Source organism: Cetorhinus maximus, chromosome 29, assembly GCF_964194155.1.
Source record: "Cetorhinus maximus chromosome 29, sCetMax3.hap1.1, whole genome shotgun sequence".
Taxonomy (NCBI): Eukaryota; Metazoa; Chordata; class Chondrichthyes; order Lamniformes; family Cetorhinidae; genus Cetorhinus; species Cetorhinus maximus.
In genome coordinates, this window is record NC_135907.1 from 2,095,589 (window position 1) to 2,118,311 (window position 22,723).

Genomic DNA, 22,723 nt, shown 5'->3' on the forward strand with positions numbered 1-22,723 from the left:
TGACCAAAGACAGGAATCTCTTACCAATGCCAAAATAGACAAGATTTCACCCCTACCCCTCTCCTGTTACAGTATATTTCCATGGGTAGCGATTTCCCTCTAGTACTTCATCCAAGTGGCACTGGTGCAAAGAATCCACAGCACAGCCATCCTCTCCAAACAATTCATACCTGCTTCCTCCCACTCTAGTTATAGCTTCCATTTCTGCCCCCATGTTCTGTTCACTTCTCCCTTTGTAAACCTCCTCATTAAATGCATCAACGCTGATAGTCATGAGTCAATTGTGACAGAGTCTCTTCGGATTTCTTTGAAAGTAAAAATTAAACATGGAGAGGCGTCCTGTATATTTTACCTCAGGAGATGTGACGAAGGCATGTGTTGCAGGGTTGGCGTCGTTGCGTCCAGTGAAGTTTCTGTTGTAGGAAGTCACAATGGTGTTCTTTTCACCTTTCTTAACGTCCCGTCTGGAGTGCAAATTTAAAAAGAAAAATGACAAAAATGAGTTGCACTCAGGAAGAGGCAAGATGGCAGCTTGAAAATATTCTTCAAAGGGGATTTTATTCATTCAAAGGGGATTTTATTCAAATGCTAGTAACAGGTCAATCAAGTCACTGAACAAAAATGGTACCAATTCAAACTGTATAACCAGGCAGACAGCAATTCTGTTCTGCCAACAATCAGGCATGGAGAACCAATAGCTTTAATTGAATTGTCCCCTTAATTTCTCCCTCCCTGCCCACCCTTTAAAGGATCTTCAATCCCACTGCTCATTTCTGCTTGCCCAGACAGCATCAAAGTGCTGCACACTGCTGCTTTGCAGTAATCACTGTGCTGGAGGGGGACTAACAGCCTTAATTTTGTTAGCAGCATTTTCACTTACTGGAAATATTAAGATAGCACCGTCAGTATTAAAATTAACATTTCGCCATCTTTTGAAAAATGTTGCCCATCTCCATCATCATAGATTAAGTGGGACACCTTCCGAGTTCATCAGCCATCCAGTTATATCCAGGTGGGCTAGCCTTGTTTTCGTTCTCCTCCCCTTATCTCCTGATGCCGCCAACTCTCTCTGAGGCACAGCAGCCGGCAACACTTCAGAGAAATCTTGAGCAATGGCTCTTATAAGGGAGTTGAGTTAGCGAGTGTTGGCAGGTTACTGGACTGTTAAAACATCCACCTTTGCAAGTCCACACACAAACGCTCGAATAGGCATTGCTGGACAGGGAACAGCATTGAAAAGCCAAGGCGATTTCCCAACCCCAACGTCCACGCTCCCATTCCAGGGAGGCTGGGGCCAATGTCCACTGTTCTCCAAGCTACAATCAAGAACTGGCCGTGGGGCATTTCCGATCTGTGAGGCACAACAACTGAGCCCCTAAATCTTACTTAATTTAAACATTATATTTAGTGTCATTGAAAACCAAAATGCTGGTTTGTTCAGTGTAAAGTCACTCAAGTATCTCAGAGGCCAATGACTTTGGAAGCTGGAGGCTGTTTTCTTTGATCTGGTTGTGCAAATTCCCATTTTGGATCCTCCCACCTTGCACTTATTCTACACAATGCTTATCAGCTACTACCATGGTTGGGAAGATAGGCTAATTTCTAATGTGGCATCGTGCTTAGTGCAGTGAGTAGAAAATTGAAGTACAACTCCTCTACCTGTCCCACTGTCCAATGCAGGGTCCACACGCATTAGCGAGAACAATGCCACCGACGTCTCTCAGGGTTTTAGCCTGTGAAGACAGGAAGTTGAGTTAGGCCTGGAAGGCTGGGTGGAGGGGAGCACCCTCTCTTGTTCTCCAGGCTGTTGCACCTCCTCAGAGTAAAGGCCAACAACGCAGAGAAGTCACTGTCTAAAGCAGTAGGGTTCATAAAGGGCCCATCATTTGTCCTTTCAGTAACTCCACAGAATTATGGGTCACAATTCACAACCCATCTGACTGACGAATGTTGAACGAGCTGGGAGATGCCACTGATCCCATTCTTTCCCTTCCAGATTTTGTAAGCCAAGGTATTATTTACTTTCTTTTAATGCATTCATCACTTTTTAAACATGTAACTGCTTCTTTATTTCTATTATATTAATGAATGTAGACCGGATGCTTGGTGGCCCTGTGTACAGTGTTTGTCTCATGGTGGTAAAAATGAAAGAGCAAGGAGCAGCAGTACCCTGACTGAAGACACATAAGGAACTGCATTGTGGGCACAAGGCAGGATGTGTAATTTAGTCAAGACACAGCCTTGTTAAGGTCTGCATAATGAATTAAACTGTGTGGGAGAACTGGCCTCGAACTGTGAGAAAGATAGACCCCTTTTGTGCTCTTTGTGGTAACAAAGATGTCCGTCTGTACCAGCCTGGGGATTGATAACATTGTAAGAGATAATAGAGTGGAGTCAGGCTGGCTCTATTCCTCCAAGCATGGCCTTGTAAGTGGCCCAGGACATAAAGACAAGACTGGTGTATTGAAAATTAATTAAATGGGCTACAACAGGTATTACCTTATATGACAAAAGGCCAGAGCCTACAAAACAATATAGAGAGAGCACACAAAGACATAATTGCTACAGTGGAGAGAGTGGTTTGGTCAGCCACTCTGAAGATGCACACGGAGACCATGTCGGCGGATTGACCACTGAGGTGAATTCTGGCTCGCAGGTCTACTAGATTATCGGTACTGAGAGTATGTACTATTACTTAGTGGTATCAAATAGTCATTTGGTGGTACAGAACTTGAGTATTACTGAAAAAGAGAGACGTGTTAAAGATTTTCACCTTGCACTCACCAAGACATTTCGCAAGAATACCAATACAGGGGCAAAGACAACAATTTATACGGTATGTGAAGAGAGTGCTGATTGGTTGGCAAGTGGACTCTTGATTGATCCATTCTCCATGGCAACGCATCTACCAGTGGTGGTGACTGACAGCTACCAAGCATTGTTTGAAATTTAAACTAGGCAGTTTGACCTGGATTGGTCAAGGTATTGCCCTGAGGAATGAGTCAGTGAATGGCTGTCACTTATTTTGTTTAGCTGAAACAGGTGCAGTGTGTATACATGTTCTTTCTGTCTGTAAAGAACAGGGCCTGTGTATTAATATATGTAGCTTCCAGTACAGGCAAATGTACCACATTGCGAGCCCAATTGACAATCTTAAATTGGTCGTCAGTGTAATTCTCAGCACATTGAGGATTATTTAGCAAATGTTGTCCAATCGCAGAATCACATCTAATGTTAGACACTTAGTTTTGAGTTTTGCAAGTACAGGCTGGTTGGGTACGGTCTAAACCCTGCCGGTTGCAAACAGCAGTTGCGACATGCTGTTTGATACGATTCACCAGTCTTTAGGACGTATGGCCTACATACCCAGCATCACACTGGCACTGAAATTCATACCCAACATTACTCATTTGTGTGATAGGCAGAACGTCTTTTTGGCTTGACGGTAGCATCCTGTTAGTGGCAAATACCACTCGTGTTGCTACTGCATAGGAACAGCTTGAAACAGCTAGCTTCACCTGGTGCTCACAGTTTTTGAGATACCTTACCCTTCCAGGGTAAACTGGGCACTTTTCAGGGCTGAAAGTGATGGTCTTAGGCCCGTTCATGAGTTTGCGTTAGAAACAGCACAAAGTGATCTGATCAATGTAGCCATTATCCCGCAGGATGTCTTTGATGCCCCTATTTCAGCATCAAGGTTGAATGGTGAGCAAAAGGCTGGGGCCCTATTTACAAGGTTGCCGACAAGACCAATTTTATGACATGTGGAACTGTAAGAATCCCAACATGTATATTGACCAGTGAAGGTAGGTTTGCAGCAGACCATAGTAGAGAATCCCCTGGCAGATTTCTCAACTAGTACATCAAGGAAAGGGAGTTCATTTGACTGCTCCATTTCACAGATGAATTTGAGCGCAGGATGGAGCCCATTAAGACATGTAATGAAATTATTACAAATTGCTGCGGATTTAAATATAGCAAATATATCATCCACATATTGGAAATATGTGAGGGGTAGGAGGTTGATGTTATTCCATCAGTGACATGTTTCCCATGGAACCAAACAAAGATGTTTGCGAGAGCTGGGCCTAGAGGGGATCCCATGGCAACACCATCTATTTAGGCATAACATAGTGTCATTAAAACTGAACTCAACTGTGTGAGTTGCCAAGTTCATAAGCTCAATAAATACAGATTCACGCAATGGTGGTGGGTCAAGATTGCCATGATATAGTGCTGCAGTGCAAATATCTATGGCTTCCTTAAGTGGAACATTGATGAATAGACTAGCAATGTCAAACGAGCAAGCACATGGACACAGCATTGCTATCGATATGCAAGTCCATAAGACATTGGAGGAGAAGTAGGCCATTCAGCCCATCGAGTCTGCTCTGCAATTCAATGAGATCATGGCTGGTCTGATAATCCTCAACTCCACTTTCCTGCCTTTTCCTCGTAACCCTTGATTCCTTTACGGGTTAAAAATTGGTCTATCTCAGCCTTGAATATACTTAACGACCCAGCCTCTACAGCCCTCTGCGGTAAAGAATTCCACAGATTTACTACCCTCAGAGAAGAAACTCCTCCTCATCTCTGTCTTAAATGGGTGCCTCCTTACTCTGAGATTATGTCCTCTGATCCTAGACTCTCCCACAAGGGGAAACAACCTCTCAGCATCTACCCTGTCAAGCCCCCTAAGGATCTTAAATGTTTCAATAAGGTCGCCTCTCATTCTTCTTAACTCCAATGAGTACAGGCCCAAACTACTCAACCTCTCCTCATAAGAAAATCCCTCCATAACTGGGATCAACCTAGTGAACCTTCTCTGGACTACCTCCAATGCCAGTATATCTTTCCTTAGATAAGGGGACCAAAATTGTTCACAGTATTCTAGCTGTGATTAACTCATGCCTTGTATAGTTTTAGCAAGACTTCCCTATTTTTATACTCCATTCCCTTTGAAATAAAAGCCAACATTCCATTTGCCTTCCCTATTACCTGCTGAACTTGTAGGTTAGCTTTTTGGGATTAATGCACAAGGACTCCCAAATCCCTGCAGCCATCTGCAGTCTTTCTCCATTTAAATAATATTCAAACTATTCTTCCTACCAAAGTGCATAAACTAATTTCCCATATTATATTCCATCTGCCAAGTTTTTTGCCCATCCACTTAACCTGTCTATATCCCTTTGTAGACTCCTTGTGTCATCCTCACCACTTGCTTTCCCACCTATTTTTGTGTCATCCACAAACTGAGCGATAGTACATTCACTTCCCTCATCCAAGTCATTAATATATATTGTAAATAACTGAGGCCCCAGCACTGATCCCTGTGGCACTCCACTAGTTACAGGTTGCCATCCCGAAAATGCCCCCCCTTATCCCATATCTGTCTTCTATTAGTTAGCCAATCCTCTATCCATGCTAATGTACTACCCCCAACACCATGGGCTCTTACCTTATTAAGTAGCCTTATGTGCAACACCTTTTGGAAATCCAAATATATTATGTCTGCTGATTCCCCTTTATCTATCCTGCTTATTATCTCCTCAAAGAATTCTAATAAATTTGTTAGGCATGATTTCACCTTCATGAAGCCATGCTAACTGCTTGATTAGATTATGTATTTCTAAATGCTCTGCTATTACATCCTTTATAATAGACTCCAACATTTTCCCAATGACAGATGTTAAGCTAACTGGCCTATAGTTACGTTTTTTTGTCTCCCTCTTTTTGAATAAGGGTGTTACATTGGCCGTTCTACAATCCTCTGGGACTTTTCCAGAATCTAAGGATTCTTGGAAGATTACTACCAGTGCATCCACTATCTCTGTAGCTACTTCCTTTAATATCCTAGGATGCAACCCATCAGGTCCAGGGGTCTTACCAGCCTTTAGCCCCATTAATTTCCTTAGTACTTTTTCCCTCTAGTGATAGTTATTGTATTTATTTCCTCCCTGACTTTTGCTCTTTGATTATTTAGTAGCTTTGGAATGCTATTAGTGTCTTCTATCATTCAAGACTGATGCAAAGTGTTTATTCAACTCCTCTGCCATTTCCTGGTTCCCCATTATTTCCCCAGCCTCATTCTCTAAGGGGCCTATGTTCACTTTGACCTCTCTTCCTTTTTGTATATTTAAAGAAGCTCTTACTGTCAGTTTTTATATTACTTGCTAGTTTACTCTCAAAAGTTTATTTTCTCCCTCTATTTTTTTTTGGTAATCTTTGGTTGGTTTTTAAAACTTTCCCAATCCTCTGGCTTACCACTAATCTTTGCCACATTGTATGTTTTTTCTTTCAATTTGATACTGCCCTTAACTTCCTTGGTTAACCATGGTTAGTTTACCCCCTTCCTTGAATCCTTCTTCATCACTGGGATATATCTTTGTTGAGAGTAATGAACTAATTTCTTAAATGTCTGCCATTGTTCATCAACTGTCTTTTCTGCTGATCTCCTTTCCCAGTACACTCCAGCCAACTCTGCCCTCATTCCATCGTAATGACCCTTATTTAAGTTTAGCACAGTTGTTTCTGACCCAAGTTTCTCACTCTCAAGCTGAACGCTAAATTCTACCATATTATGGTCACTGTTTCCTAGGGGATTCTTTACTCCCAAGATCATTTATTAAACCTGCCTCATTACACATTCCCAGATCCAAATTAGCCTAATTTGGATTCACAACATATTCTTCTAAGTACCTACAATGCACCTAGAATACCAACAGTGGGCCTTACACATACATATGCAGTTTATCCCAATCATCCACTGTATATAGCATTTTAAAGGGACAAGCATCCTTATGAAAAGTAAGGATAAAGAGTTAGAATTTTTAAAAATCCTATTTCTCAATTTTTTTTAAAACCTCCCCTACCTCCAGATTCAGGCTGGACCAAGCTCCACAGGTCCATTACCTTCTCCCTCGTGTCCATTATTCATGGAGAAGCCTGAATCTTGAGTGTCAACAAGCTGCTCAACTGCAGAAAGCACCACACCCAGGCCTGAGCCTGTTCTAAGCCAACATCTGCAGTGGTTAATCGGGAAAAAATGGGAATAATTGCACAATTCCTCTCGTATCTAAAACGGAGAGGTTATAGTGATCAGTAAAGACTGAACAGGCTGCAGCTGTTTCCTCTACAAAAGAGAAGGCTGAATACTGATAGAAGTCTCTAAAGTTCAGCGAAATTTTCACTTGTGAGGAGTTATAGGGCCATAAACATAGGAGAGTCACTAATAAAACCAATCAGGAATCAAAGAGAAACTTCTTTATTCAAAGAGTGGTGGACGAGGGGAACTCCCTGTCAGAAGGAGCAGTGAGGCAAACAGCATAGATAAATTTAAGGGGAACCTGTCAAGTGCACGAGGGAGAAAGGAATAGAAGGATATGCTGATAAGGTGAGATGAAGTAGGGAAGCAGGAGGCTTGCATGAACCATAAACAAGGGCATGGATCAGATGATGGGCCAAATGGCTAGTTTCAATTATGTACTTTCAATGTAATTCTCACCCAGAGTAGCTTCAACTACTCAAAGTGAAGTTAAACTATCCCTGAAGGAAGAGTTTATTAGTCTGTACAGCAGAAATTAATTGTGATTAAGTCAACATATACAAAGAAGATGGAAATCTAATGGGCAGAAATTGGATAACCTCATGGATCCCAGACCTGCACCCACTCCTACTCTCGCAGGTCCAGACTCCAGAACCTTTGATTTACTGGACCAAGTAAATTGCCAACATGCGCCATCTGCAGTCAGCCAAGAGTTACATCCAAGAGCATGCTACAAGAATCCAAAGGGCTGCTGGGTTTTTGTTTAAGTACCCAATTATGGAAAGTGAATTGAAAAACTCCAAATCTACTCTAAATTCACAAAAATAGCATTCCCTCCTCCTTCCAGCGTAAATATTCTTTCTTTCCTTCAATGCATCGTGAAATGTGAACAATTGACAGCTTTCAAGAAAAGGAAGCTCAACAATTTTCATTTCCATCGTTTGCAGCACATTCATGGCATATCATGGAAGGTCCGGCAATCCTCTCGAAGAGAAATCTCCCAGAGGCAACTTTGCTGACTAAGGCGTTTTTGCAGATTGGAAGACAGTCACGTGCCTAAGGATTTTCATCTATGGCGAGGTAGCTGGAGCCAGATGACCAGCAGGACACCCAAAGCTTTGCTTCAAGAATGCTTGCAAACATAACATGAAAGCTCCAAACATTGATTCTCACAACTGTGAGACACTAGCCGACGACAGAGGAAAATGGCGACATCAGCTGTGGGCCAGCATGATGATCAGTGGCTACAGCATCGCAGCAACAGGCGCCAACACCAAAAATAACAACCCACAGTGACGCCTGAATCTGCCTCTCTTGGATTGGTTTCTTCAGCCACCAGCAGAACCTCAAAGGTAATAATCTCTGGATTATTACCTGAGCCGTGTGCAAATTGGCATAGGGCAAATAAGATTAGAGAGATGAATGCGTGGCTAAAAGGCTGGTGTGGGAGAAGTGGGTTCCAGTTTGTGGGGTACTGGCACCAGTATTGGGGAAAGCGGGGACTGTACCATTGAGATGGTCTACACCTCAACCGTGCTGGGACCAGTGCCCTAGTGAGTCGTGCACCTAGAGAGGGCTTTAAACTAAACAAGGTGGGGGTGAGGGATCAAGCTTGGGTAGAGGTAGCAAATCAAGGGGCAGAGCCAAGGTAGGAGAGCAAAATAGTGATATGGGAAATGAGGGTCAGAGAGAAAAAAACCTAAGAATACACCAGCAGTCAAGACTAGATGTTACAAAGATAACACTCTGTACCTGAACGTGCATAGCATTCATAAAGTAAATGCACCGATAGCGCACATTGAAGTAAATAAATATGATCTGACAGCCATCATTGAGACATGGCTGCAGGATGACAAGGATTGGGTCCCGAATATTGATGGGTATATGACATTCAAGACGAACAGAAAGCTTGGTAAAGGTGGATGTTAATCAAGGACGGCATTGGTACAAGAGAGTTGACCTTGGTTCAGAAGATCAGGATATAGGATCAGCTTGGGTGGGCATGAGGAATAGTAGGGGAAAGAAGTCAGTAATGGGAGTAGTCTACAGGCTTCCTAACAGTAGCCACAATGTAGGACAAAGTATACAAGAAGAAAAAAGCAAAAAACTGCAGATGCTGGAAATCCAAAACAAAAACAAAATAACCTGGAAAAACTCAGCAGGTCTGACAGCATCTGCAGAGAGGAGCACAGTTAACGTTTCGAGTCCATATGACTCTTCAACAGAAGGAAAAATAGAGAAGAGGTGAAATATAAACTGGTTTAAGGGGAGATGGAACAGGTATGGCTGGATAGAGGGCCAGTGATAGGTGGAGATAACCAAAAGATATCATAAACAAAAGGACAAAGGTGTTAAGGTGGTGATATTATCTAAGGAATGTGCTAATTAAGGGTAGAAAGCAGGACAAGCAAGGTACAGATAGCCCTAGTGGGGGTGGGGTGGGGGAAGGGATCGAAATAGGCTAAAAGGCAAAGATAAAACAATGGGTGGAAATACATTTAAAAAATAATGGAAATAGGTGGGAAAAGAAAAATCTACATAAACGTTTGGGAAAAAAGGGGATCGGAAAGGGGCTGGGGATGGAGGAGAGAGTTCATGATCTAAAATTGTTGAACTCAATATTCAGTCCGGAAGGCTGTAAAGTGCCTAGTTGGAAGATGAGGTGCTGTTCCTCCAGTTTGCGTTGAGCTTCACTGGAACAATGCAGCAGGCCAAGGACGGACATGTGGGCATGAGAGCAGGGTGGAGTGTTGAAATGGCAAGCGACAGGGAGGTCTGGGTCATGCTTGCGGACAGACCGAAGGTGTTCTGCAAAGCGGTCACCCAGTCTACATTTGGTCTCTCCAATGTAGAGGAAACCGCATTGGGAGCAGCGAATGCAGTAGACTAAATTGAGGGAAGTGCAAGTGAAATGCTGCTTCACTTGAAAGGAGTGTTTGGGCCCTTGGACGGTGAGGAGAGGGGAAGTAAAGGGGCAGGAGTTTAAGGAGAAATTGTTCAGTGTGAGAACAAGTTCAGCCAGACGGAGGAGAGTAGTGGTGGATGGGGATTGTTCGGGCCTCTGATCGAGGAAGAAAAACGCTTTGCGGAACACCTTCGGTCTGTCTGCAAGCACGGCCCAGACCTCCCTGTCGCTTGCCATTTCAACACACCACCCTGCTCTCATGCCCACATGTCCGTCCTTGGCCTGCTGCAACGTTCCAGTGAAGCTCAACGCAAACTGGAGGAACAGCACCTCCTCTTCCGACTAGGCACTTTACAGCCTTCCGGACTGAATATTGAGTTCAACAATTTTAGATCATAAACTCTCCTCTCCATCCCCACGCCCTTTCCGATCCCCTTTCTTTCCAAATATTTATGTAGATTTTTCTTTTCCCACCTATTTCCATTATTTTTAAATGTATTTCCATCCATTGTTTTATCTTTGCCTTTTAGCCTATTTCGATCCCTTCCCCCACCCCACCCCACACCCACTAGGGCTATCTGTACCTTGCTCGTCCTGCTTTCTACCCTTAATTATCACATTCCTTAGATAATATCACCAGCTTCAACACCTCTTTGTCCTTTTGTCTATGACATCTTTTGGTTATCTCCACCTATCACTGGCCCTCTATCCAGCTCAACCTGTCTCACCTCCTCTTAAACCAGCTTATATTTCATCTCTTTTCTATTTTTCCTTAGCTCTGTTGAAGAGTCATACGGACTCGAAACGTTAACTGTGTTCCTCTCCGCAGGTGCTGTCAGACCTGCTGAGTTTTTCCAGGTATTTTTGTTTTTGTATACAACAAGGAATATTGGGTGTGCGATAAAGGGATGGCAATAACTGTTGGTGATTTTAATCTACATAAAAAACTGGAAAAATCAGATTGGCAGTCACAGCCTCGATGAGTTCATAGAATGCTAGAGATAGTTTCTTAGAACAGCAGGTTCTGGAACCAGGGAGCAGGTTATACCAGACTTGGTATTGTGTAATGTGACAGGATTAATTAATGACCTCAGAGTAAAGGCACCCCTCAGTAGCAGCAACCACAATATGATTGAATTTTACATCCAGTTTGAAAGGTAGAAGAATGGGTCGAAGACTAATATTTTAAACTTAAATAAGGGCAACTATGTGGGCAAGAGAGCTGAACCAGCTGAAGTGAGTTAGGAGACTAGGCGAGAGGATAGATCAATAGAGAAGCAGTGGCAGACATTTAAGGAGATATTTCAGAACACTCAGAATAAGTATATTCCAACTATAAAGAAAAATTCTAAGGGGAGGAATCCACCATCCGTGGTTAATTAAAGTTAAGGAAAGCATCAAACTTAAGGAAAAACCATATAACTGCGCAAAGATGAGTGGCAGGTCAGATGATTGGTCAGAATATAAAGAACGGCACAGAATGACTAAAAAAAGTTAATCAGGAGAAAGAAATTAGAATATGAGAGAAAGATAACTAGAAATGTAAAAACGGACAGCAAGAGCTTCTACGGGTAAGTTTCTCTCTTAGGCTGTCCCTCGGGGTCAAGGATGACTTGCTTCCACACTAAAAATGAGTTCTCAGGTGACTGAAGAGTCCAATGTGCGACCTACAGTCTCTGTCACAGCTGGGGCAGATGGTGGTAGGGGTGCCCGGGTTGCCATGCGCTCCTTTCATGCTTGGCTTCAGCTGGCTCTTGGCGATGATACTCAAGATGTTCAGCTCCTTCCAGATGCTTTCCCTCCACTTCGGGCAGTATCGGGCCAGGGGATCCCAGGTGTTGATGGGGATGTTGCACTTTTTCAAGGAGGCTTTGAGGGTATCCTTGAAGTGTTTCCTTTGCCCTTCTGGGGCTCGCTTGCTGTGTCGAATCTCCGAGTAGAGCACTTGTTTTGGGAGTCTCGTGTCAGGCATGCAGACGATGTGGTCCACCCAGCGGAGCTGATCAAGCATGGTCAATGTTCGATGCTGGGGGTGTTGGCCTGAGCGAGAACACAGACGCTGGCGTGCCTATCCTGCCAATGGGTTCACAGGATCTTGTGGAGGCAGCGCTGGTGGTTTTTCTCCAGAGTTTTGAGGCGCCTGCTGTACATAGTCCGCGTCTCTGAGCCATATAGGAGGGCGGGTATCACTACTGCTCTGTAGTCCATGAGCTTGATGCTGGGTTTGAGATCCTGGTCTTCAAACACTCTCTTCCTCAGGTGGCTGAAGGCTGCACTGACACACTGAAGACGGTGTTGAACCTCGTCGTCAATGTCTGCCCTCGTTGACAGTAGGTTCCCAAGGTATGGAAAGTGATCCACATTGTCCAAGGCCTCGTTGTGGATTTTGATAACCAAGGGGCAGTGCGGTGTGGAAGGGGCAGGTTGGTACAGGACCTTTGTCTTATGGATGTTTAGTGTTAGGCCCATGTTCTCGTACACCTCAGTAAGGGTGTTGATGATGGCTTGGAGCTCAGCCTCCGAGTGTGCGCAGACGCGAGCATCATCTGCGTACTGGAGTTCAATGACAGAGGATGGGATCTGGCCTGCAGGTGGCCCAGGTTGAACAGGTTCCCGCTTGTTTTGCGGTTTAGATCCACTCCAGCGGGGAGCTTGCGGAGGATGAGATGGATCATTGCAGAAAGGAAGGTCAAGATGAGTGTCGGTGCGATGACACAGCCTTGCTTGACCCCTGTCTGAACATGGATTGGGTCTGTGGTGGATCCATTGGTCAGGATCACGGCTTGCATGTCATCATGGAACAGGCAGAGGATGGTGCAAACCTTTGGGGGCAGCCGAAAGGGAGGAAGGTGCTCCCTAATCTTTCGCGATTGACAGTGTCGAAGACTGTTGAGAGGACAAAGGCGGCCATGTACAAGGGTTTGTGTTGTTCCCTGCATTTCTCTTGCAGTTGCTGCGCAATGAAGATCATGTCCGTTGTGCCCCTTAGTGGGTCCTCAAGTGCCTCAGTGTTGATTTTCCTGCAACACTTTGTTGTTGTTGCTGCTTTGGGGCTACATTGATGTTGATGAGAGCGAATTAGGCGGTGATCCGTCTAGCAGTCATCGACTCCTGTCATGGCATGGATGAAAAGCACATCCTTGCAGTCCTTCACTCGGACAATGACGTAGTCGAGCAGGTGCCAATGTTTGGAACGGGGTTGTGGCCATGAGGTCTTGTACTTGTCTCTTTGACAGAACATGGTGTTGGTTATGACAAGACCGTGTTCTAGACATTTTGTCAGGAGCAGGATACCATTGGTGTTGGATTTCCCTACCCCCGTCTCTGCCAATTACATCTCGCCAGAGGTCTGTGTCTTTCCCGACTCTGGTGTTGAAGTCGCCAAGGAGGATCAGCTTATCGCCCGCTGGGACTCGGGCCAGGGATTTTGAGGCTGGAGTAAAATTCTTCTTTGGACTCATCTGTGGCATCCAGTGTTGCAGCAAACAGACTGGACTCTGAGCTAGGGTGAGCTGAAGGGTCAGGAAGGTTGTCTTTGAGTTGGACAACTAGTTTGTTTTTAATGGCGAAGCCAGCCCCATGGAGGCTGCGATCTTCTACTGATTTACCTTTCCAGAAGAAGGCATAACTGCCACCTTGTTCCTTGAGCTGGCCTTCTCCAGCTCGCCGGGTCTCAATTATGGTGGCGATGTCAATGTCGAAACGCCTGAGCTTCCGGGCAACGATAGCAGTACGCTGTTCCGGTCTGTTGCTATTGGGGTTATCCGTGAGGGTCCTTATGTTCCAGGTCCTGAACTTGATTTTAAGGGGGTGGAAGATGCCTGTTTAACGTGGAGTGACAATTGCACACCAGCTACCACACAAGTTTGACAAAGCAAGACCTTGGTCCAGTGGCAAAGGGGTCTGAGATGACTGGAGACCAGGCTCCGCTGTGTGGGCCTAGGACATGCAGACACCTAGTGTCTTCTTTTCTCCTTCCCACATGACCTCTCTCTCTGGGATTCATAAAGAATAGTGGTGGCCTCGCGATCTCGCTGTTAGCCCGTGCTAAGCTGCTCTGGGCAGGAAGGTGGTTCTCCTCCGGGTCCTCACCCGGTCTCCTGGGTGGTGGTTGCTGTCCCCAGGCCCTCTTTTCACCCAACTCTCTTAAGTGATCGTTACTGCCTCCGGGTCCTCACCTGCTCTGGCTCTCCACTGCCGACCGTGAGGCAGTCCCTTGAACTATCGCTGTTTTATCTCCTGAACTCGCTGATTTATCCTCCAACCTCTCCTGTTTTACAGGTACTTAAACAGGAAAAAATTAGGTAAAGTGAGTGTTGGTCCTCTAGAGAGGGAGTATGGGGAGTTAATAGTAGACAATAAGTGGCAGATGAAATGAACAAATATTTTGCTTCTGTCTTCACTACATAGGGTAGAAAAACATTCCAGTAATAGCTGTAAATCAGGAGGTGGAAGGGAAAGGGGAACTTGGTGAAATTACAATCACTAGGGAAGTGGTACTGAGCAAACTGACGGAGCCTGTGGTTGACAAGTCTCCAGGTCCTGAAGGACTTCATCCTAGGGTCTTAAGAGGTGACTAATGAGGTAGTTTTAAAAAGATCATTCATTCATGAGATGTGGGCATCTTTGGCTGGGCCAGTATTTATTGCCCATCCCTAATTGCCCTTGAGAAAGTGGTGGTGAGCTGCAGTCCATATGGTGTAGGTACACCCATACCATGGAGGAAGTTCCAGGATTTTGACCCAGCAACAGTGAAGGAATGGTGATATATTTCCAAGTCAGGGTGGAGTGTAGCTTGGAGGGGAGCTTCCAGGTGGTGATGCGTTGATGTTAATTTTCCAAAATTCGCTATATTCTGGAAAGGTTCCATCAGACTGGAAAGTAGCAAATATAACCCCTCTATTCAAGAAGGGAGAGAAGCAGAAAACAGGAAACTATAGGCCAGTTAGCTTGATGTCTGTTGTGGGGAAGGTGTTAGAGTCAATCATTAAAGAGGTTATAGCTGGGCATTTAGAAAAACAAGGTAATTGGGAAGAGTCAGCATGGTTTTGTGAAAGGGAAATCATGTTTCACCAATTTATTCGAGTTCTTTGAAGGAGTAACATGTGCTGTGGATAAAGGGGAGCCTGTAGATGTACTGTACTTTGACTTCCAGAAGGCATTTGATAAGGTGCCACATCAAAGGTTATAATATAGGGTGTAACATATTAGCGTGGATAGAAGATTGGCTGGCTGGCAGAAAACGGAGCATGCATAAATGGGTCTTTTTCTGATTGGCAGGATGTGACGAGTGCAGTCCCACAGGAGTCTGTGCCACAGCCACAACTTTTTACAATTTATATCAATGACTAAAGACGAGGGGAGCAAAGGTGGTAGTTAAATTTGCAGACGACAAAAAAAAGTGGCAAAGCATATTGTCAAGAGGACATAAGGAGGTTGCAGACAGATATTGATAGGGTTAGAGGGTGGGCAAAAATCTGGCAGATGGAATATAATGTGGAATATGAAGTTGATCACTTTGGCAGGAAGAATAAAAAAGCAGAGTACTACTTAAATGAAGAATGACCGCAGAATTCTGAGGTGCAGAGGAACCTAGGTGTTCTAGCGCATGGGTCAAAAAAAGTTACTGTGCAGGTACAGCAAGTAACTAAGAAGGCTAATGGAATGCTATTCTTTATTACAAGAGGAATTAAACATAAAAGTAAGGATATTATGCTTCAATTATACACGACACTGAGATCACATCTCGAATACTGTGTGCAGGATAGGTCTCCTTATCCAAGGAAGGATGTAACTGTGTTGGAGGCAGTTCAGAGGAGGTTTACTAGATTGATACCTGAAATGAGTGGTTGTTTTATGAGGAAAGGTTGGACAGACTGGGCTTGTTTCCACTGGAGTTTAGAAGAGTGAGAGGTGACTTGATTGAAGTATATAAGATCCTGAACGGTCTCAACAAGGGGATGTGGAAAGGATGTTTCCTCTTGTGGATGAGTCCAGAATGAGGGGGCACTGTTTTTAAAAATTAGGGGCTGCCCTTTTAGGACAGAGATGAGGAGAAACTTTTTCTCTGAGGGTTGTGTGACTTTGAAACACTCAGCCTCAGAAGATGATAGAGGCGGGCTCACTGAATTTTTATTATTTGTTCATGGGATGTGGGCATCACTGGCTAGGCCAGCATTTATTGCCCATCCCTAATTGACCTTAATCCCAGGACATTTGAGAGTCAACCACATTGCTGTGGGTCTGGAGTCACATGTAGGCCAGACCAGGTAAGGACGGCAGATTTCCTTCCCTAAAGGACATTAGTGAACCAGATGGGTGAACATTGAATATTTTTAAGACGGTGGTAGATAGATTCTTGATAGGCAAGGGAATCAAAGGTTATCGGGGCTGATGGGAATGTGGAATTCGAGATGCAAACAGATCAGCCATGATCTTATTGGATGGCGGAGCAGGCTCAAGGGGCCGAATGGCCTACTCCTGCTCCTATTTCAAATGCACCATATGAAGCTACCCCATTGCCAACAGATTTAATTTGCTGTATGTCCATCATCTTACGCAGATGGAAGGATACCACAATAATGAACCTCACGAACACAAATGAGATTTAATTTGTGACTACAATGGACAAGTCCTTTGAAAGCAAAAGACAAACCTGCTAAGATCCAGGGCATTCATCCCATTTGTAATTTTTATACTGGCCACAGAGTGCATCGGTGCACAAGATGCACTGCCAGGTTTACAGTTCAAAAAATCTACCGTACATGTGCAAAATTTAAATCTTATACTAAAACTAATACAGAATATTTGCATCACAATTTAGAACTTTCAACTAAGCTCCTCTGTTGGCAAAGGAAAGGCACCAAAAGTGGCACTAAGTCTCGGGGTTTCGATCACAATCTGGGAATGCAGTTGAGACATCACAACTATCTACTTCACCATCGGTTTAGGAAGGAGACGACTGTTAAGAGTGTAGCCAAGGATGGGATCAGACTCGGTTACAGTGTCGACAGGATGAATATTCTGCCAATGCCTGATGTCTCAGCTTACACTGGAAGAATGAGGAGTGACTGGGGGGATTCCCTGCTACAACAGCTTGCATTAATATAGTGCCCATAACAGTAAAACATCCCAAGGACCTTCGAAAGAGTGTGTCCAAAAAAAAAAACAAAACTGATACTGAGCCATCTATGGTGATATTATTCATTGGAGCTAGAAATGAGGATCTTAGCAGGTGTGGAACCTCAGGAAGCATCCTTGCCCTCAGGCAGGAAAAGAATATTGAAGATGGGGCAGGTAGTTTGTTTTAAGTGGAGAGTCAGGACAACCACATATCGTAGATTCTATAGCAGCATGCTGGGAACAGGCTGCAGTTGTGTACTTACATATCCATCTCTCTCAATGGTAGCACGGATCTGCTCAGAGCCTGGCGTTACAGTGAACTGTGACTTACACTTCAGGCCATGGTCAAGTGCCTGTTGTGCCACAGCAGCTGAACGGCCCATATCTTCATAACTGCTGTTGGTACAGCTGCCAATCAGACCTGCCAACACAAGAAACATTATTCCAATCTGGCATCCAGGGTTATGACATATAAAACTCTATTTTTCTTTTCTATCTCCCCACCCCCCCACCAAAAATAACATTTTTTTTGAAAGAACCATACTAAACAGAACGAATGTTGTTGTTGAAGAATTAAATAATCTGTTACTTTTGCCACTCACCATCAGCAGGAGTCACTCAGATTTCCAACTAACCAAAAAGGCAGGCAGCCAACCTACCTGTGCTCCAAGGTTTCGTCAATGATTGAGTAAAGAATGGGAAGCTCCTAGGTTTGATTGCTGGTCTATGCCAAGTCAACTGATCACACCAGGGTGCTACAATTGACCATCTTGTCTCTTCTCTAGGGAGGGGAGAGGCAGCTCGGATTCCCATTCTTGACCACTATCCACTGACCAGCTATTACCCTCAACCACCATTCCTGCCAGCTGCCTTTTTTAATTCATTCAAAGCCAGCATTTATTGTCCATCCACAATCGCCCCTGCGAAAAAGTGATGGCAATCCACCTTTTCGTCAACTGAGTGGCTTACCAGGCCATTTCAGAGGGCAGTTAAAAGTCAGCCATAGTGCTGTGGGTCCAGATTAAACAAACATACAGGTCAGATCAGGTAAGGATGGCAGATTTTTTTTCCCTAAAGGACTTGGTGAACCAAGAAAAAAAATCCAGTCGTTTCACAGTCATCATACTGATTTTTGTTTGCGATTTATTTAATTAACTGAATTTACATTTTCCAGTTGTCATGGTGGGATTTGAACTCATGTCTCTGGATTACTAATCCAGTAACATAACCACGATGCTACCACTCCCACAAAGTGGAATGCCCATGTGTAGACCTCAGGCAACACAGTCAATCTTGGCTGTGATGTTCACAGGGTTTAAATACTCCTTTAACACTCGCCGACCAAGTCCACTCACGGAGAATGGTTACGGTACCTGACATTTGCAGAGCCACACCACAGCGAGGATTCATTGGCTTTGACGTGGGGAGAGAAAAATCAAGCAGCAAGCTGCTCCTGACCCTGACTCCACGCTGTAACTAGCTGCATTGGGGGATACACGCGAAGTGGTCGAAAGAATCAGAAGCCACACGTGCTTTGTAACATGTACTCTTTTCCACCCCCCCCACCATCCTCAAAAAACTTACTCAAAATAACTAAAAGTGAAAAGTGCATCCAACAAATTTGTTCATTCTTCCATTTCTAATTTTATAGTAGAAAACTACAACACTGGCAACTACCCGGCAACGTGGAAAATTGCCCAGTTCTGTACACAAAAAGCAAAGCAAATCCAAACTGGCCCATGAGTTTACGCTTGATCAACAGCAAAGTGAGGGAAAGTTTTTTTTATTCACTTACAGGATATGGGCGTCGCTGGCTATGCCCACCCCTAATTGCCCTCAGGAGCGTGTCCTAGGCCCCACCATCTTCAGCTGCTTCAATGACCTTCCCTCCATCATAAGGTCAGAAGTGGGGATGCTTGTTAATGACTGCGAGTCAGGACATATTTCATGAGAGGGGAATATCCTAGAGTGTTTCCTTAGCTGCTATCTCTAGGCTCACTGTTTATCAATCCACTCCTTCAGGCAAAGCAAAACAGAGCTCCTTAAATTGAAAGTTTCAGTCGCTTACCAACTCGGATATCAAGAGGCCAACCGTGCTTCTCTGCTGCTGCCCCAACCTCTGACACAGAATGTGCAAGGTCAGGGGTAAAAGGTCCATTTATGTGTGGTTTAAGCTGAAACAAAAAAAAAACAAACACATTCCAGTATGAAGGTTAGTTTGCTAGTCAGAAGTCAGAAATGGGGGAAATGCTGCAAATTCAGGAAGCCTGAAATAAAGAGAGAAAATGGAGAAAATATGCAGCTCACTCAGGATATGTATGCTCCCCAACAAAACAACACAAAATCGTGTGTCTTTTCTCTTTGCAGGTGGTGACTGACCTGCTATTTCCAATATGTACCGTTTTTATTTCTAAACTGGGAAAAGTTTATTTTGCCCATTGAAGCTTGTCCCTCAAACACAAATATCCCGTCACAGCATCCCATTGTACATTAAACTACCTCATTTTTTTTTGTAGTCTCTATTACTGTCTCTCATAGTTTATTCCAAACATATCACTGTCTGGGTAAAAAAGTTCATTATGGATTTGTGTGTTTGTCAGCCGTGGCTCAGTGGGTAATACTCTTGCCACGTTTCCCATATTACAATAGCCACTACACTTCAAAAGTACTTCATTAGCTATAAAGCGCTTTGAGACATCTGGTTGTCATGAAACGTGCTATATAAATGCAAGCCTTTCTTTTGCCAGATTTACTTCTCTCATGTGCTCTGGTCTTATTTTCCAGTCATACTTTGAAGTAATATTCTTTTTATTTCTTTATTCTTTCCTGGGACGTGGACGTCACTGGCAAGGCCCAGCATTTGTTGCCCATCCCTAATTGCCCTTGAACTGAGTGGCTTGCTGGGCCATTTCAGAGGGCAGGTAAAAGAGTCAACCACATTGCTGTGGGTCTGGAGTCACTGTAGGCCAGACCAGGTAAGAGATTTAAAAGAAATGTATAAGATTTATTAATTGAATTTAAATTCCTCCAGGTGCCATGGTGGGATCTGAGCCTGTACCCTCAGAGCATTAGCCTGGCTCCTAGATTACCAGTGGCTTTACCACTATGCCACCATCTTACTCTGGGTTCACTTAATCTATAATTATGAAATTCTTTGCACACTGCCAGTTTGGCTCCGTTGGAAGGACTCCTGCTTTGAGATTACAAGATTATGGGTACAAGCCTCAGTCTAAACCTTGGGTACTGAATTTGCTTCACTGTCAGAGGTGCCATCCTTTTAGATGTTAAACTGTGACTTCTCTGCCCGTACCAGTGGTTCAGGTCAATGTGTAATATCCCTCAGCACTATTCAAAAATTCGTTGCGACCAACATGCTTCCCTTCTCGAGAGGGCTTGTTGGGAGCCAGGACAGGCACTTTCCATAGTAACAACTTTAGAGTATTATGAGGAATTAGGATAAAACCTGTTGTAGGTTGTACTGAGTATTTTGAGGCCTTGCCCAACAAAATATATAACGTCTTAAATAGATGTGGCGCAAGAATTTGCAGGGGTGTGTTTTCTTGGGTACACATCCATCTTTGATCTTTGAAAAGTCTGCTTTTTTGCTAAACTTGAGGGAATATTGAACCATGGAAAAATCTAGGGCATATTTTTGAAGGTATCATCAATTCAATTTGCATGCAGCTTAACACTAACAAGGACTGTTTGTTTATATTATACATGTAACCAAGGGATAGAATTTGAATGTATTTACCATTGAACCTATGTACTTAGAATGATTATTATTAGAAAGGACACTTTAATAATCGCTATCATTCACTGTCTAGCTTTACTGTAAATTACATTAATATCCCTGAAAAAAAAATCTCACCTGATGATAAAGTGACGTACAGCTGAGCCAGAGAACCCAGAAGATTCAAGGCTCAACCACGGTCAATCGTGGGAGAACATCACAGACAAAACCAATCTGGTCCTCAAATGAACATCACTGGATAACGATTAAAAGCAGGGACATTATCCCTCTTAGCACGTGGATTGGTGTGGGTAGGAGGGAGGGCAACTGTACCTTACTGACTGCCATCTGGGCTGAGAATCAGGCCTGGGACTCTTATTCTGCACAGATCAATTCCACATTTATCAATTCAGACAGAGCTGCTGATCATAAGTGGGCAGAGAGCTTAGATTCCCGTTAGATAAAAACGCTGGAAGCACACAGCTCTGTCGACATCAGGAAAAGGGAAAAGCTGTGACAACGGGTCTCTACCCAAAAGATTAACCCCTCTTTTCAGATAGAGGTGAACCAGCGCATTTCCAGTTTTTGTTTTGGATTTTCAATGTTTCCTTCACTGTAATAATCCACTGTCATACACAGCTGGCCAGGTCCAACATTAGAAACCTGGAGCTCAAAGCCACGGAATTAAGAGACCAGAAAGCAATGAGGCAACTCTCACACTTGGCAACAAACTGCTGGGCTTCAAAGAGAAGGAGAAAATGCAGAATTCTGAGAAGCTATTAATGAGGCTGTTTGCAGTTGGCTGGATCTACGCACAATGTTGTGCGCTAGGAACTCCTGTGGGATTGGTGTGCACTGCACTGATTGAGAATACAGACATTGTTCTGTGGAGCTGGGAACAGCAATCCACCCCCTCCAGCTCAGAATGCAAGTAGGGAGCAACAAACGACCAGTTTGTGCTCTCAAAAACGAAAACGGTCCCTAGTCATGAAAAATAAATCCAAGTAGATCTTTTTTTTGAATAAATCAAAATTGTACAGCTTGAAATTAACATTAGTTCATTGAACTGGGGCCAGTACAATTTTAAGTGGATCAATAAGACCATGAATAGAACAGATCAATGTAATTGTGTCCATTCAGCCTACACAAACAAACTGCACAATGCTCAGAATTACAAAAAAAATATTAAAACAAATCCACAGCCGTCTCCATTTATGAAGGCAGCACCTAATACCAACGTTTAGCTCCAGGGCTGTCAACTGTCCTCACCTAGATCAAAAGACAGCAGACTTGCAATTATACAGCCCCTTTCACAATCTCAGGTTCTCCCAAAATATTATATAGACAATTAAGTAGTTTTAAAGTGCTGCCATGGCTGTAATATAATGAAGAAATTGTAATTCTTCGCATTAGCCCAGGCAGAGAACCTCAATAGATCATATTTCACCTGACATCCAAGTGTTTTCTGCAGGCGTCTGAAAGCAGCAATTTTAATTTTACCCCAGTACTGCTGGATGGAGAGCGAATATGGAGCTTAAAACATAATAAATAGGAGCAGGAGTAGGTCATTTGCCCCTTCAAGTCTGTTCCATCATGATCTTCTACCTCAACTCCACTTCCCCACACTATCTGTATATTCCCAAATTCCCTTACACCCAAAAATCTATCGATCTGAGTCTTGAAAATACTGAACAACTGAGTATCCAAGCTCTCTGGGGTAGAGAATTCCAAAGATTCACAAGGCTTTTGAATGAAGAAATGCCTCCTAATCTCCTAAATGGCCGACCCTTTATTCCAAGGCTGTGGCTGTCCTGCTCAGGGAAACATTCTTACAGCATCTAAGTTGCCAAGCTTCTTAAGGATTTTATGTGTTTCAATTAGATCACCTCTCATTCTTTTAAACTCCAGGAATGTAAGC

At 43.7% G+C, this 22,723-nt stretch overlaps 1 protein-coding gene across 1 annotated transcript in view; it reads right to left on the reverse strand.

Moving 5' to 3' along the window:
• Positions 1-22,723, reverse strand: part of aco2 (aconitase 2, mitochondrial) — a 66,649-nt gene that overhangs the window by 11,720 nt on the left and 32,206 nt on the right. The window contains exons 9-12 of the mRNA XM_078532024.1: positions 19,141-19,246; positions 17,336-17,493; positions 1,660-1,733; positions 353-464 (exon numbers count right to left, since the gene is read on the reverse strand). Of these exons, the coding sequence (XP_078388150.1) occupies positions 353-464; positions 1,660-1,733; positions 17,336-17,493; positions 19,141-19,246 (450 nt within the window). The remainder of the gene's footprint in view (positions 1-352; positions 465-1,659; positions 1,734-17,335; positions 17,494-19,140; positions 19,247-22,723) is intronic.